We start from the raw sequence: 13,756 nt of genomic DNA, 5'->3' as shown, positions 1-13,756 counted from the left end.
TTTAATTAATTTAGTGGTTTTGCTGAGGTGATTAATTACTGTCAGTTCTTTCACTGCATTATAAAGCATGCATTGCTTTTTCCATGTTAATTTTAATGTCGGCTTAGAAAGTTTTTCTACTTATACTCTAAATCTGTCTATCGTATAATTGGTATAGAATCTTTAAATAGTGGAGAAAAATGATTGCCTTCAGTATACTGTGTATTTAATCAATAATTAAGTCTCTTTCGAAGGGCTTGTGTATGACTAGGAAGAAAAGTCAGCAACTGTACAATTAAGTATTAAAGCTTCTGTGGTCAGAAAATATGTGGTAGGTCAATAGATAAGCTTGTCTTGAAGCCTCTGGTTCTCAGGGTTTTAATGTGTGTCTGTGGTTTATTTTTATTTACCTTAAATAAACCTTTATTTACCTTAAATCCCCCTACATTATTCAAATAGTCTTAAAGTGTAGCTCTGCTGTGAAAAGTAAATGTTTAGTTGCTGAATGACTGCAAGTAAAAAGAGACTCTGGCCAGGATGATGGGAGACACGCACAAGCTCTTAGGTTGCTCCCCTCTGGCGCATTGTAACACCTCTCCAGGAGTAGAGACTGTGTGACCACCCAAATATGTGGGATAGAGGGGGCAGCCAGTGGTGAAAGGGCCCATGGTATTTCTATGGGGAATTCTTGCAGGAGGCAGATTCTTCCATGTGGATCTCAGCCCCAGTGGAGTTGTTTGCTTTCTATTCTACCACTCCATCAACAGTACCTAATAGAAAACTGTCCTGCTAATAAGCAGCAGCAAGTGTGAACTCCCCTTTCTATTATCACCTGAATGACTTGTTAAGACCCATTCATTTTACTGAAGTTATGCTCTGAAGTGATCCCTAGGAGCAAATTATATACATCCTAACTATCTCCTCTCTTATTCACAGGATGGCTAAAAATACTCCTGGAGGAATTCTGTGCCAAAAATTAAAAATTCTACACACAATATTTTAAAATTCTGCCTATTTTATTTGTTAAACTAACACTATATAATCACACCAGTTTCAGTTATTTTGGTAATTTGTTTCAAAATACCTGTCAGCAAATATGTCTGTAACAATACAGACACACAAAAATTCTCCCAGGGGTAGAGAATTAAAGAAACCCTTACGATAACCCAGTTTCTGTTTCTCTGTCTCCTCCCAGCCAAGGGGCCAGACCCCCACGGCCCCTCCCCCTGAGTCCAGCTGTGGGGCACCCCTCAGTCCAGACACTTGCACTCCCTCCCCCCAGAGCCCCGCTGCATCCCCCCAGCCGAGATACTCACAGCACCTCCTCCCCCAGAGCCCATCCATGCCTTCCCCAGCCCAGAAACTTGCATCCCTTCCCCCCAGAACCCAGCTGTGGGCCATCCCCAGACCAGACACTCACTCTCTACCCCTCAGAGCCCAGCCACAGCCCTGACACTCACATGCACCCCTGTTCCCTCAGAACCCAGCTGTGCCCCCACAATGCAGACGCCTACCCCACCTACTCCCAGAGCCGAGCCACGGGGCGCCCCCCAGGCCAGACATTTGCACCCCCTACCCTCCCAGAGCCCAGGGATCCAGAGGGAGAAACAGCCTGATGCTGGGTCCTGGGCTTGTATGAAGTTTCCGGCATGCTGCCTCCTTCCTCCAGGGCTTGCCAGGAACTGCGGCTGCTGGGAACCCTCCAGCTTCCACTCCCTATTACCCCCCAGCAGTGTCTTCTGTTTGTGAGCTGGGATCTGCTGGGTCCAGCACTCCACTAGTGGTAGCCAGCAGCTATGCAGCCCATTTCTGTGGAGGGGAAGGAAATTCTGCGCAGTGGTGCAGAATTCCCCCAGGAGTAATATAATTTGTAATATACTTCAGATACAAGGGGAGGGGATGAAGGTGTTTGGTAACTGGTTCTTCATCATTATTTTTGTCAAAAGTTGGGTTTTTGAGGAAGTAGCAGAAAATGTTGAAAGCCTGTGCGGTCGCATGGGTGTAATGTGGGTAAAAAAGTCAAAAATGGGTGAGAGTTTAAAAATTGGATGGTAAGAGGCCACAAATCCCAGTGATTGACTCTGGTGACATTCTAAAGAATAGGAGCTCTCAAACATACTTGTAGCTATTTCCATTGCTTTACAATGACTCTACAGACATTATAGGCTTCGGTGTGAGTTTTGAGGTTATTATGGTGCTACTTGTGGTGTTGTGTGAGTGGTTGTGTTGATTTGCACGTGGGTTGTTTTGTGCAGGGAGAGTTGTGGGGAATGATGGGTATATGCTGAAGTGAGGGACTGTGTGTGTTTGAGGTTATTGTGTATACTGGTTTTGTTGTGTAGGTGGTTGTGTTGTGCTGGGGGATTTTGTGTGTGCTGCATGACTGTGGCAGTTGGGCACACAGGTGTGGTAGCTGGGCCAAGTAATGCACCATCAGTGCAGTCTCTGTCATGCAGCTATTGAACTGTTGTATGCAAATTAGCTGTAGAGTAAGGGTGGTGATTGGTTGAGTTACCTCTGATATCTCAATAGTCTAGGACTCTTGGCAAGGCATGGGTACATTCCTTAATATAGCTGTATACCACAGGGGTGAAATTTGTGAAGTCAAAATAGCTGAGAACTGAAAAATTGATTGGTAAGAGACTTTGAAAAGCCAGTGATGATCTAGCCTGGTGATATTCTGAACAAAAAGAGCTCTTGACCATGTTGTAGCTGCTTCCAATGCTTCACATTGAGTCAACAGGCATTTTTGGCTTCAGAGTGACATTCCTGGATTTGGTTGTAATAGGTACAGTTAATAATATGAATTATATATGAGAATTATTTCATTTTATGATGCATTTTTCAGAAATATTTCCATAAAATGGAACGATTACCAAATTTTTGTAATCAATTAATATTGCTGTATAATTCAGTGCATATCTGCTGCATATTGGAGGAGTCCATAATTTCAGTCTAAGAGATTGCACAATACAAGGGACTACAGTACAGAATTTGGCTTCAAAATTGGAATGTAGTTAACAATTCGGTTGAGAGATGAGCCAGAATTGTACAGTCTTGTGCTCAGTGTTCCATAGTTCTGCTGTATTGCTAATGAGAGTAAAAAGGAGTAAAAAGTCATTCTTTTCACTAAAGTCAGCAAATGTGATTTGGAATGCGCCAGGTCGGATTTGGATATTGAGTAGTATCTTGCTACAGAAGTGGTCCCACTGAAAACTAACGGGACTAATCGTAAAGTAAGGTATTGTTCAGGGTGAGTCAGGGTATTGGAATCTGTCCCATAGGCATCAGATCTCTTGAGTAGTAATGCACTGCTTTTATATAGCCACTTTTCTGAGCAGAAGCACATTAAAAAAAAAAAAAAAGTCCAATGGTAGCTCTGGTTGGTTTTTAAGCACACACATTTTATACTTTAAAACAGTTAAAAGATTAATTACAATTTTGCTTTTTTTCCATTTCTATTCTGTATCCTGTAGAAACAGAACATGCCAGGAACAACAACAACAAAAATACATTCATGAGTAGGCATGTTCCTACCTTAATTATCAGGAATGGCTAAGTTTCGAAGCATAAGAGCATTATTACTGTTTCTCAGTTCTACATTATGGCAAAAAGTACTAACTTTCTTTTAATTTTATTTCTTTTAAATGCAGAACTATGGTTTGGAAACAGAAAATCTAAAAACACTTTCTCACAAGCTAAATGCATCTGCCAAAAATCTGCAGAACTTTATAACTGGGAGGAGGAGGAGTGGTCACTATGATGGCAGGACCAGCCGAAAATTACCAAATGACTTCCTGACCTCTGTGGTGGATCTGATTGGAGCAGCTAAAAGTCTGCTGGCTTGGTTGGACAGGTAAAATCTCCCAAATGTTTCACAGGTAACCAGTTCATGGACACACCCAAAACAACCCTTTTAAAATAATTTTATACTGATTTTTAAGTGTAAGTTAAAACCACCAGTTGACTTTAAAGAATAGAAATTTAAATTGATCTTTAAAAAGATGAAGCTTTAGCATGCAGTTTGGACTGCACTCGGGATCATATTTTTAAAAATACTGTAACAATGGGCTTATTTGCAATTGAATATTACGGCTAAAATGGATAAGGCAAATTGATGAATTTTTGTATTGGTGCAGGGACAAACTTTTAAATGAACTGTTTAATTCAAACAAGTTCTTTTGATGTTTATTGCGCTGGTAAAATTTTTGTACCAATGTTAATACCTAGTTCCACAGTATCTGTGTTGCAGTTATGGAATGTCTTTACATGCAGTTATGGAATTATTTACATGCAGTTATGGAATGTCTTTGAAGCTCTAGACACAAATAGAACTTTTCTGATCAGCTGCCTTTGATGTTCCGCTTATAGGATCTGATCAAACTCAGATTACTCGATGGAAAGACTCCCATTGAAATCAATGGGAGCTGGATCATGCCCTTACTTTACAATACCTTGCAAATATTCAGGACCAGGACTGACCTTCTTACTACATTTCTTTGTTCCAATTTTATTTATCATGGCACTGAGACTCTCCAGGTAGTAAAGATGATTATTGCAATTTCTCAGGTGGTTAAAATTATTCTGCTTTTAAGCGTATGCCTTTATAAAAACACCTCACAAGTCATTTTATAGTCAACCATAAATAGGCTGCTTGTCTTGTCTTGATTTGAATATGCAGTTGGTAAAGGGCAATTCATATTCGTGTATCGCCAACTGAAGCTGTGATGCACTGTAGATTAAGCAAAAATAAAAAATAAAAAAAAGTGTGTGTGTGTGTGTGGGAGGGGGAGATTCTGAAAATCCAGACAGATACTTTTTTTTCTTTTTGTCAGGAAAATTACCTTTGTCCCCTAAAAGAAACTCTCTGGACAGAAGTGGTTTGTTTTAAGTGAGGTATGTACCTGTCCAGCTTTTAAGAATGTATTCTTCAAAGTCCTGCTTTTGCTTTAGGAACTGTAACTGCCATTGACTGCTTGTCTTGAAGTTTGAAAAGATTGAGCTAAAATTGGAAAACAAATAATAGAAAAGAGACATCTTGCAGTTTAAGGAGTAATTTGTTGGTTATGGTGTAAATAATATAGATATTGTGTTTTCCTTTAAGTTTGGCAATAGCATTACAACCAGAATTAAAAAAAAATGGATGCCTAATGTTAGACTTCTAAGACCATATTTAGGCACCAGGAGAGGTGATGTTTTAGTGGACCGAGTACTGAACAGGACGCGGGAGACCTGGATTCTAATCCTGGCTCTGCTGTTAACCTGCTGGGTGACTTTGGGTGAGTCGTGCCTCAGCTACCCTATAAAATATAAATGATACTTACCTGTTTTGTAAAGCACTTTGAGCTCTCCTGATGAAAAGCCCTAGGTAAGAGCTGGGTATTATTATTTATTATATAATAAGTATAACCTGGTTTACCGAAAGGCAGAGCACCTGGAAGCTCCCAGTGACCTGGCAGTTCTGCATTTTTGAAAAGCCAGTTGTTTACTTAAATGCCTAAATATAGACTTTGGAACCCAATGTAGACACCTATTTTAAAAAGCAGGAAAAGTCCTTTAAGAACCATTTTGTTTAATATATCTTTTGAAATATTTTCTGATTTCTGATATCTGCACTTACAAAAGCACATCAATAGTTAAGTCTCTACTGAGAATAACCTCATTGAAGGCACCTTTATTTTTAAAAGTTACACTTCAAACTCACCTAGTTTTAGCTTGATTTAACCTGCCTTTTTAAAATACTTTAGCTCTTCTTTGTTGAGGGTTAATCATAAATACTTTAAGGCCTAGCACTCTTAATCTTAAAAGATGCCAATAACATAAGGCTACGGTTTCCTGCTTACCTGCTGCAGCACATTACAACTTGTACTATAATTACACATGCTGTTGCACCACTTCTGCCACAAAAAATGTGTGTGACACTTAAAATGTTTGAGTCCAAAAGACTGTTGGGTGTTATGAAATGTAGGGGTTTTTAATTGAAAATGTTTTAAAATAAATTAACTTTTTTATTATTTCTAAAATATAATTGCCCTAGCTATTGTAAATTGTCCTTGTAGTGCTATCACAGGCGCCTACTTTCCTATGTGCCGGGGGGTGCTTGACCCCCGGCTTAGCCCCAGGCCCCACCCCCACTCTGCTCCTTCCCCCAAGTCCCCACTCCCACCACACCTCTTCCGACCCCATTCCTCCCCCTCCCCTGAGCGCACCATGTCCTCGCTCCTCTCCCTCCCCATGAGCCTTCTGCACGCCACGAAACAGCTGATCGCAGCATGCGGGAGGTGCTGATCGTCGGGGCCCACCGGCGGGTGGGAGGCGCTGGGGGAGGGAAGGGGACTGATCGGGGGTCTGATGGTGGGTGCTCAGCTCCCACCATTTTTTTCCCCAGGGGTGCTCCAACCCCGGAGCACCCACAGAGTCATCGCCTATGATTGTGCTATTGATTTTAGTTAATAATGTAGATGTACTAGACTTACTAATGGCAAGAGACTCTTAGAAGGTGATGAGGTCAGCTGACAATTGATTTCTCTGCCTCTATAAACATAAACTCTAGATGAAAACACACATGCCCTTATGCTTTTTCTTGAGGAATAATCAGCTTCTGAAATCCAAATTCAACATAATAGTTGTTCCATTTGAGCACTAATGTGTGACATGATATCCAAGGTTATGCCAAGATTGCATACTTTAGGATTAGACACAAAGCCAAAGGCCCCCTGATAAGTGGATGTGGCCCAGCAATCCATGCCCTGTCATTCTTTACTGAAATTATAAGAAGATTATTTATAAAGGCAGCCACTTTATATCAGTCATAGATAATACTACAGGCAAACAAAAAATTGAGAGAGTTAATAAAATCATCTTAAAAATACAGTTCCCAATTTTACTTTCTGTTAGTTGCCCTTTTGAGCTCATCTGGAGCTGTGGCTGCTCGGCGCCTCTGACAATGGAATCTCAAGGCGTTTCAAATTTCAAGGCACTCAGAAATTAAGGCAGCCAAAATGAGAGGCTACTTTTGAAAATGTTGTCTTTAGTACCTGAATGGGGCTTTCTAGAAACAATATTTGAATTTCACTTAATTATACAGTAAATAGATATTTTGAACAGGTATGTAATTTAAACATTCTTGTGTACGTTTTTGTGAAATTTTAAGATTTTCTTCTAGTATATAATATTTTTCATTCAGTAGGTCCATTTTTCCTCTTTCAGATGTCTCAAGGGGGCGGGTTAATGGCTATGTATTATTCCTCCTTAAGAGCATGAATGTCTGGAGATCCATAGGGTTCTGTCACTTCCTGTTAAAGGGCAACTGGGGGAGATAGAAAGATTTTTTTCTTTTACACAGATATGGTTTTGCTACTATTAGTCCTGACAGTCAAAGCTGAGCCACAGACTTTTCTGTTTCAGAGATACTATGATGGTTGGAGCTACCTAAGATAAAATGGTCTGCATTTTTCTGTTGATTAGTTCTAGCCGTATTTTTTGATAGGTTCTCTGAGTGGGAGTGTTTTTCTAGTGTTTCTTTATGGCCTTGAAGACCTGAAGACATTTTCTATATGATGCTTTTATAGCCAGTCTGGCTGAAGTGTCTGACTGCTTCTCAAGGCTAACCTTAGGGAAATCTGCATTTTATATCCAATCTTTTTTCATGTAACTTCACTATTGTGTTTTCAGTGCCTCAGAGAGATGGGGGGACATTTGTGATTAAGCTGGCATAGACTTGGCCCATATAAAATGAAAGGGAGGCATCGAGGTGAAAGGGTGAGGGTTGTAGGCATGCCTCCCCTCTGACAATAATTTGCAGCCCTGGAGTGATTTGATATATTTCTGTCCTTGGATTCTCGGGTGGCAGCTATGGCTTATAGCACCTATTTCCATCTGTGACAAAGGAATTTATCAAAAGGAATAACATGGACATTAACACAGAGATACATGCCATTGTAACATCCAGACTGGATCACTGATACGCACATTTACCTGGGGCCACTCTGGAAAAAGCAACTAGTGGCTCCAGCTGGGTCTAAATGCACCAGCTTGCTTCTTGGGTGGAGAGCACATAAAACTTGAGCTCCATCTCTGCACTAGCAGTTTGTTCATTTCTGAATGCAATTTCAACTTGTTGGTTACAGCCTATAAAGACCTAAATGAGCTGGGCCCATATATCTGAGAGATTGCCCTTTTCCTATGGTCTGTTGAGACTTCTGATTTGTTGGGTTACTCTCACTGTTGGTTCCCAGGGTTAAACTGGCCATGGCTGGTATCAGGCCATTCTTTGTGGAGGGTCCATTCCTCTAGAATCTGCTTCTTCCAGTGACTGATCAGAACCAGAGATCAATGAGCATCAGGGCATAATTTAAAATTTATATTTTTGCCAAGTTTTTAAAGTCTTTTGGTTTAACTTAATAGTAGGGATTGGGATTTTTTTGTAGAAGGCTTCCAAACCTCCATTTACAGATGGGTCAGTCTGGCTGTTTTAGGTGCCTACATGGGAATCTGATCCAGGCGCCCTGAAAAGTATCAGGGCTCAGGACATTAAGGTGGTTGTGGTTTACTTACAAGAACACTTTGACTTCCCTCTTTCTCACCAAGCCATAGAATTCTCCTCTACTTCTAGAAGGGTGTTGTCCTAATGTTTTATAGTCATGTTTTTGTACTCTTTTCCCTGATCCTCTGATCTTTTGCCTGTTAGAGCTTTGTTTTCTTAAAAAAACATCTTTGGGTACATTTAGATGCCAACTGGCATGGAATACAGGCCTTGGCAACCAAACAGCTGCCTTGAATCGCTGCCTTCTATTGGCTTATATCAAGACCATGGGTCAAATAATACTGCCCCATATGTATGGACGTATTTTTGTTTAAGGAAATATGTTCAGGTATTACAGAATTATTATGTTGTGGCCATTTGGGTATCCCATACAATTACTGTTAAAACCTATCTCAGAGTTACTGTGAGCCATTGTTTCTGCAGTCACAGGAACTTATTTTATCTTGAGATTATTAATATATAGCACTATTATAAATTCTTCTTATCTGGCACGGTAGATTCCTGTTTTTTCTGTCTTATAGGACTGATGCATTCTGTCCTGTAGAGGGGAGTCTTCAGTGCTGTGTCTGTCTGTCTGGTACCTAATTACAAAGGTCATCTTTGGATCCCTTGAAATATGTGCTAACTACTTATGCTAAACAATATGTCCCACCTTGTATTTAGCTGTGACACTCTGAGTACCTTTTCCAGACCTGAAGAAGAGCTCTGTGTAGCTCAAAAGCTTGTCTCTCTCACCAACAGAAGTTGGTTCAATAAAGATATTAGCTCTCCCTCCCTGTCTCTCTAAAGATCACCTGTAACAATCCTGTGGAATGTATTTCTCATCATCTCTATTGAATGGTTATTAGCCATAACACACAACCTTCAAAAAAAAATTTTTAATTGAAAACCTCTCTGAAATAGGGGAGAAGAAGAAAAAACCCAGTTAGGCACTGTTTTGTGTTTCTGGCCATGAAGCAGCAAAGTTATAGATAACACAGAGCTGAAGCAACCAGTGTAATGAGTAGAGCAGTAGTTCTCAAACTTTTGTATTGGTTACCCCTTTCACACAGCAAGTCACTGAGTGCGCCCCCCCCTTATAAATTAAAAACACTTGTTTTATATTTAACACTATTATAAATGCTGGAGGCAAAGCATTATAACCTCACAACCCCCTGAGGGATCATGACCCCCAGTTTGAGAATCACTGGAGTGGAGAGTGCTATTTTACACCTTTTTATTAAAATATTCAAAGGAAAAACATAGATAGACAAAAGACCTAGGAAAATTGGAACAGTGTCAATAAAAAAAGCTCCGTCGAAAGGAAAATAAACTAAATAATCAGAAAAAACTGTTCAAAGGAATGAAAAAAAGACACAATAAAACTTTCACCTTCCAAAAATTAACTGCAAAAAACACGGAGCTGACTGAGACACTTTAAATGTAAGACAGATTACAAATTAAATGGAAAATAAAACTGAGGTTAAAAATTGTGGGTGTGCTGGAGATAAACATAAAATTAAGGCAAACTAGAATGGAATCTTATATTGCAGACTGGTTTAGGGAGTGAAAGCTCAGTGAACTGTGGTTATGGCCACACAGTCTCAGTGCATAGCAATTCTATGGTGTAAAACCACTTTGTAAAATTGATACACTAATCTACTGAGTAAGAAGTTATCTGGTTATATTTGCTGACTTTATTGAAAAGTACGTTTTTATTCCTGCTAACCCTGAAAATTTTGTTCCATCCTTTGAATCCTCGTCAGAATTGTTTACAAAGTTCTGGTTGGGGTCGCTCTTGTACAGCCCCATTGAAAGTACCCTGTAAAAATTAATTGCAATTGTCGGGTTCCATCTGAACCATCTTTCATTGAGTTCCATATCGAATATATGCAGTTAATCATTTTTTTCTGTGAGCATCGTAAACTCAGGCTTCTGAGGGTCAAGCTATTGTTGTTTCTATCTCCAGCACCATTTTTAAGGTTCTACAACCCAAATTGTACCCTTAGTGGCACCTATGCACACCGCACGGTTGGGTCCCTTTGTCCTGAGGCAGTAAGAAAATTGCAGAACAGTGATGTCATAGAGATGCCGCTTGAGAGAACACCCCGGAATCCCTGACTATTGAGCAGTGCAGCAGCCTTTAGAGGTCATCTTTTCTTCAGTTGGGACATGGCTAATTCATTGTTCTTGTATTTTGATCTCTTTTTTTATTCCTTCACACTGCTTCCAATGTGTTCCCTCCACTTTCTATGGTCCATATCTTTGCAGTCCCACCAGAGGTGCTGGAACAATTTTTATAGTGGGGGCGTTGAGAGCCACACTGTAAACCCTGTATATAATGGAAACCACTTCAAGCCAGGGGGTGCAGCAGCACCCCCAGCAACCGTAGTTCCAGCACCTATGGGTCTTACTTAAAGTTCTGAAATGAACCATAGATTTGTGAATCTGAGGACCTTTCAAACATTAATGTACTTATCCTCACAACAATATTAAACCCAGTTTACAGGTGAGGAATTGAGGCACAGAGAGCTTAAGTGGCTTGTCCAATGGCACACAGGAAGTGCACAGCAGAGTCAGGAACTGAAACCTGAACTGAGTCCCAGTCTAGGCCAGTTCAGTTTCTTAATCAGAACACCATTCTTCCTGCCATAAGGTTTAGCTGTATTCTGACCTGACAGACAAAAAAGTTGTCTTTGTCTTCACCTAAAATTGGGCAAGGACTCCCAGTTCCTCAGTTATGCCTATGTGTAAGGGGACTGTTGCCCCCTTACTAACATTCAGTGGGGGTGTTTTGGTTGGCTAGCTCCCAGCACTAAAAGGGGAAGGGTTGATGGGAAATCAGGAGCCTGAGACTGACAGTCCCCAGGAACAATGGGGAGAGGCCAATGCTCCAGATCAGCCTGATTGACAGGGCGGGCAGGCTAATCAGAGAGTCAGGAGGCCAGGGGGGTCCCGTCCTCCGTGTGAACTGGAATGGCCTGGGTCAGACAGAGTGGGGCCGAGCTAAGGAGAGAGCAGGGGCCCGAGCTAAGTTGCTGGGAGCAGAGCTGCAGCCCCAAAGCCAGAGCACAGCCCAGAGAGAGCAGACCTGCCCTGGGAGGAGAGCTGTAGCAACCAGAGCCAGAGGGGCCAGACAAGCAGCCCAGGAAGCAGGTCAGAGCTGGGAGCAGAGTCACAGAAGCAGCCTGCAGAGCAGACCTGTCCTGGGGGCAGAGCTGTAGCAACCAGAGCCAGAGAAGCAGCCCAGGGAGCTGGAGGCAGAGCAGCAGCAGCCGCCGTGCTGAGGCAGAGTGGAGCCGGGGCTGGAGCAGTCCGGAGCTGGGTGCGGTGAGCAGCTGGGGAGAGCGAGGGGGACCCTGGGCAGTGGGCCCAGCACAGGGAGACGCCTCAGCCAAGAGGCCTTGCAGGCCAGACTTGGAGGGGGATCATAACCCCGACCGGGCAGGGACGACACTGGGAAAAAGGGTCCTGCCACCTAGAGCTTGAGAGCGTGTGGCCACCGCCAGAGCAAGTGTCCAACCCACAGCGTCTCTGCAGCACAGCCAGGGCCTGAGAAGGAGGCCTGGGACCTACAAGGAACAGACTGTGAACTTCCCTGATGTTCCACAGACACTGTTTGTGATGTTCCCTGCCACAGAGCAGGGTGATGGGTTTTCCTTTAACCTTTCCCATTTTTCCTTATTCTTTTTTAAAATTAATTGTTAATTAAACAACTTGTATTTGCTTTAAATTGTATGAAATTATCAGTGGGTCAGGGAGGTGCCCAGTGCAGAGAGAGTACCCCGGAGTGGGGACACCCTAGCCCCTGTCCTGGGTGACCACAGCAGGGTTGGGGGTCGAGCCCCCCAGGAATCCTGGGCCCAGCCTTGTCGGGGTTTACGAGGACTCTGCCAGACAGGAGAGTGGAAGGGGAGTCCTCAAGGGCAGGGAGGCCTCTGGGTAAAGGAAGTGGGAGTGAGGACTCAGATCCTTTCGCTAGCCCACTTCACCGGGGTAGTGCAGAAGCCAGGAAAGTTCCCCACAATAGCGGGACCATTCCCCCGCTTACATATGCACTAGTCTATTATTTTTTTCCTAAGTGGGAAGCTCCTGCAAAATCAAGGACCTTTCAAGTTTCAGTTAAGAGAGGACCTGTTTCTTCAGATCATGTTCTACCTCACATTCCAGCATAACTATTTTTGACTGTATGGCTCTGGCATGGGAAAACTTGATTTAAAAGATAACATCCACCATTTTAGCTTCCAGAAAAGAGTTGCTTCTGCTCTACATTATAATGCCACCTGTTTCATGAACACACTTAATAGAGAATGGCCCTTGTGTGACATGTAGTAGCACTAAAATAGTTTGTGTATATGGTCTCTCATCACCTGCCCCAATGATATAATTTTGATGCTCTGTTTACCTGCTTTTCCTGCATCCATCTGTATGTTCTGCCACGTTGCCCTCTGTTTGGAATGTCCTCCTAATTCTAGTCCACCAAACTGCTGTCTTTCTGACAAAGAAACCACTTCTGAAAACCTATTTTTGTGTGTCTCTCAACAGAAGGTGTTCCAGTAAAAGATACGACCTCTCCCACCTTGTCTCTCACTTATTTTCTGTTATCCAGAATATGAGTCAATGTAATAAACTGTAAAGAAAATTCCTAATTATTATTGAATCTGGGCTTCCCAATACATTTCTCTATTCTGTCTTGTTTAGGTTGTAAATCCTTTGGGGGTAGGAGCTGTCTGTATGTTGTGTGTTATGCAGAGCTGATAGTAGGGGTTGCCAACTTTCTACTTGCACAAAACCAAACACCTTTGCTCCGCTCCCTGCCCCTCCTCTGAGCCCCCGCCCATTCGCCACCCCTTCTCCGAGGCCCCATCCCTGCTCATTCCATCTCCCCTCCCTCTGTTGCTCGCTCTCCCCATCCTCACTCACTTGCTCATTTTCACCGGGCTGGCTCAGGGGGCTGGGGTGTGTGTGGGGGGTGAGGGCTTCTGCTGGGGGTGCAGGCTCCAGGGTGGGGCCAGAAATGAGGAGTTAAGAGTGCAGGAGGGGGCTCCAGGCTGAGGTAGTGGGTTGGAATGCGAGAGGGGGTGAGGGCTCCAGCTGGGAGTACGGGCTCTGGTGTGGGGTCAGAGATGAAGGATTTGGGGTGCAAGAGATGGCTCTGGCTGGGGGTGTGGGCTCTGGTGTGGAGTTGAGGATGAGGGGTTTGGGATGCAGGAGAGTGCTCTGGGTTGGGATCGAGGGGTTCAGAGGGCAGGA

At 42.7% G+C, this 13,756-nt stretch overlaps 1 protein-coding gene across 5 annotated transcripts in view; it reads left to right on the top strand.

The window, feature by feature from the left end:
* Positions 1–13,756, top strand: part of CNKSR2 (connector enhancer of kinase suppressor of Ras 2) — a 361,047-nt gene that overhangs the window by 73,968 nt on the left and 273,323 nt on the right. For all 5 annotated transcript variants that reach the window (XM_065413945.1, XM_065413940.1, XM_065413934.1 and 2 more), the window contains exon 3: positions 3,633–3,835. In XM_065413945.1, the coding sequence (XP_065270017.1) occupies positions 3,633–3,835 (203 nt within the window). The remainder of the gene's footprint in view (positions 1–3,632; positions 3,836–13,756) is intronic.

This window comes from Emys orbicularis, chromosome 1 (genome assembly GCF_028017835.1).
Source record: "Emys orbicularis isolate rEmyOrb1 chromosome 1, rEmyOrb1.hap1, whole genome shotgun sequence".
NCBI classification, from domain to species: Eukaryota; Metazoa; Chordata; order Testudines; family Emydidae; genus Emys; species Emys orbicularis.
The sequence above is the reverse complement of the archived record's forward strand: the minus strand, read 5'-3'. Positions and strand labels throughout refer to the sequence as shown.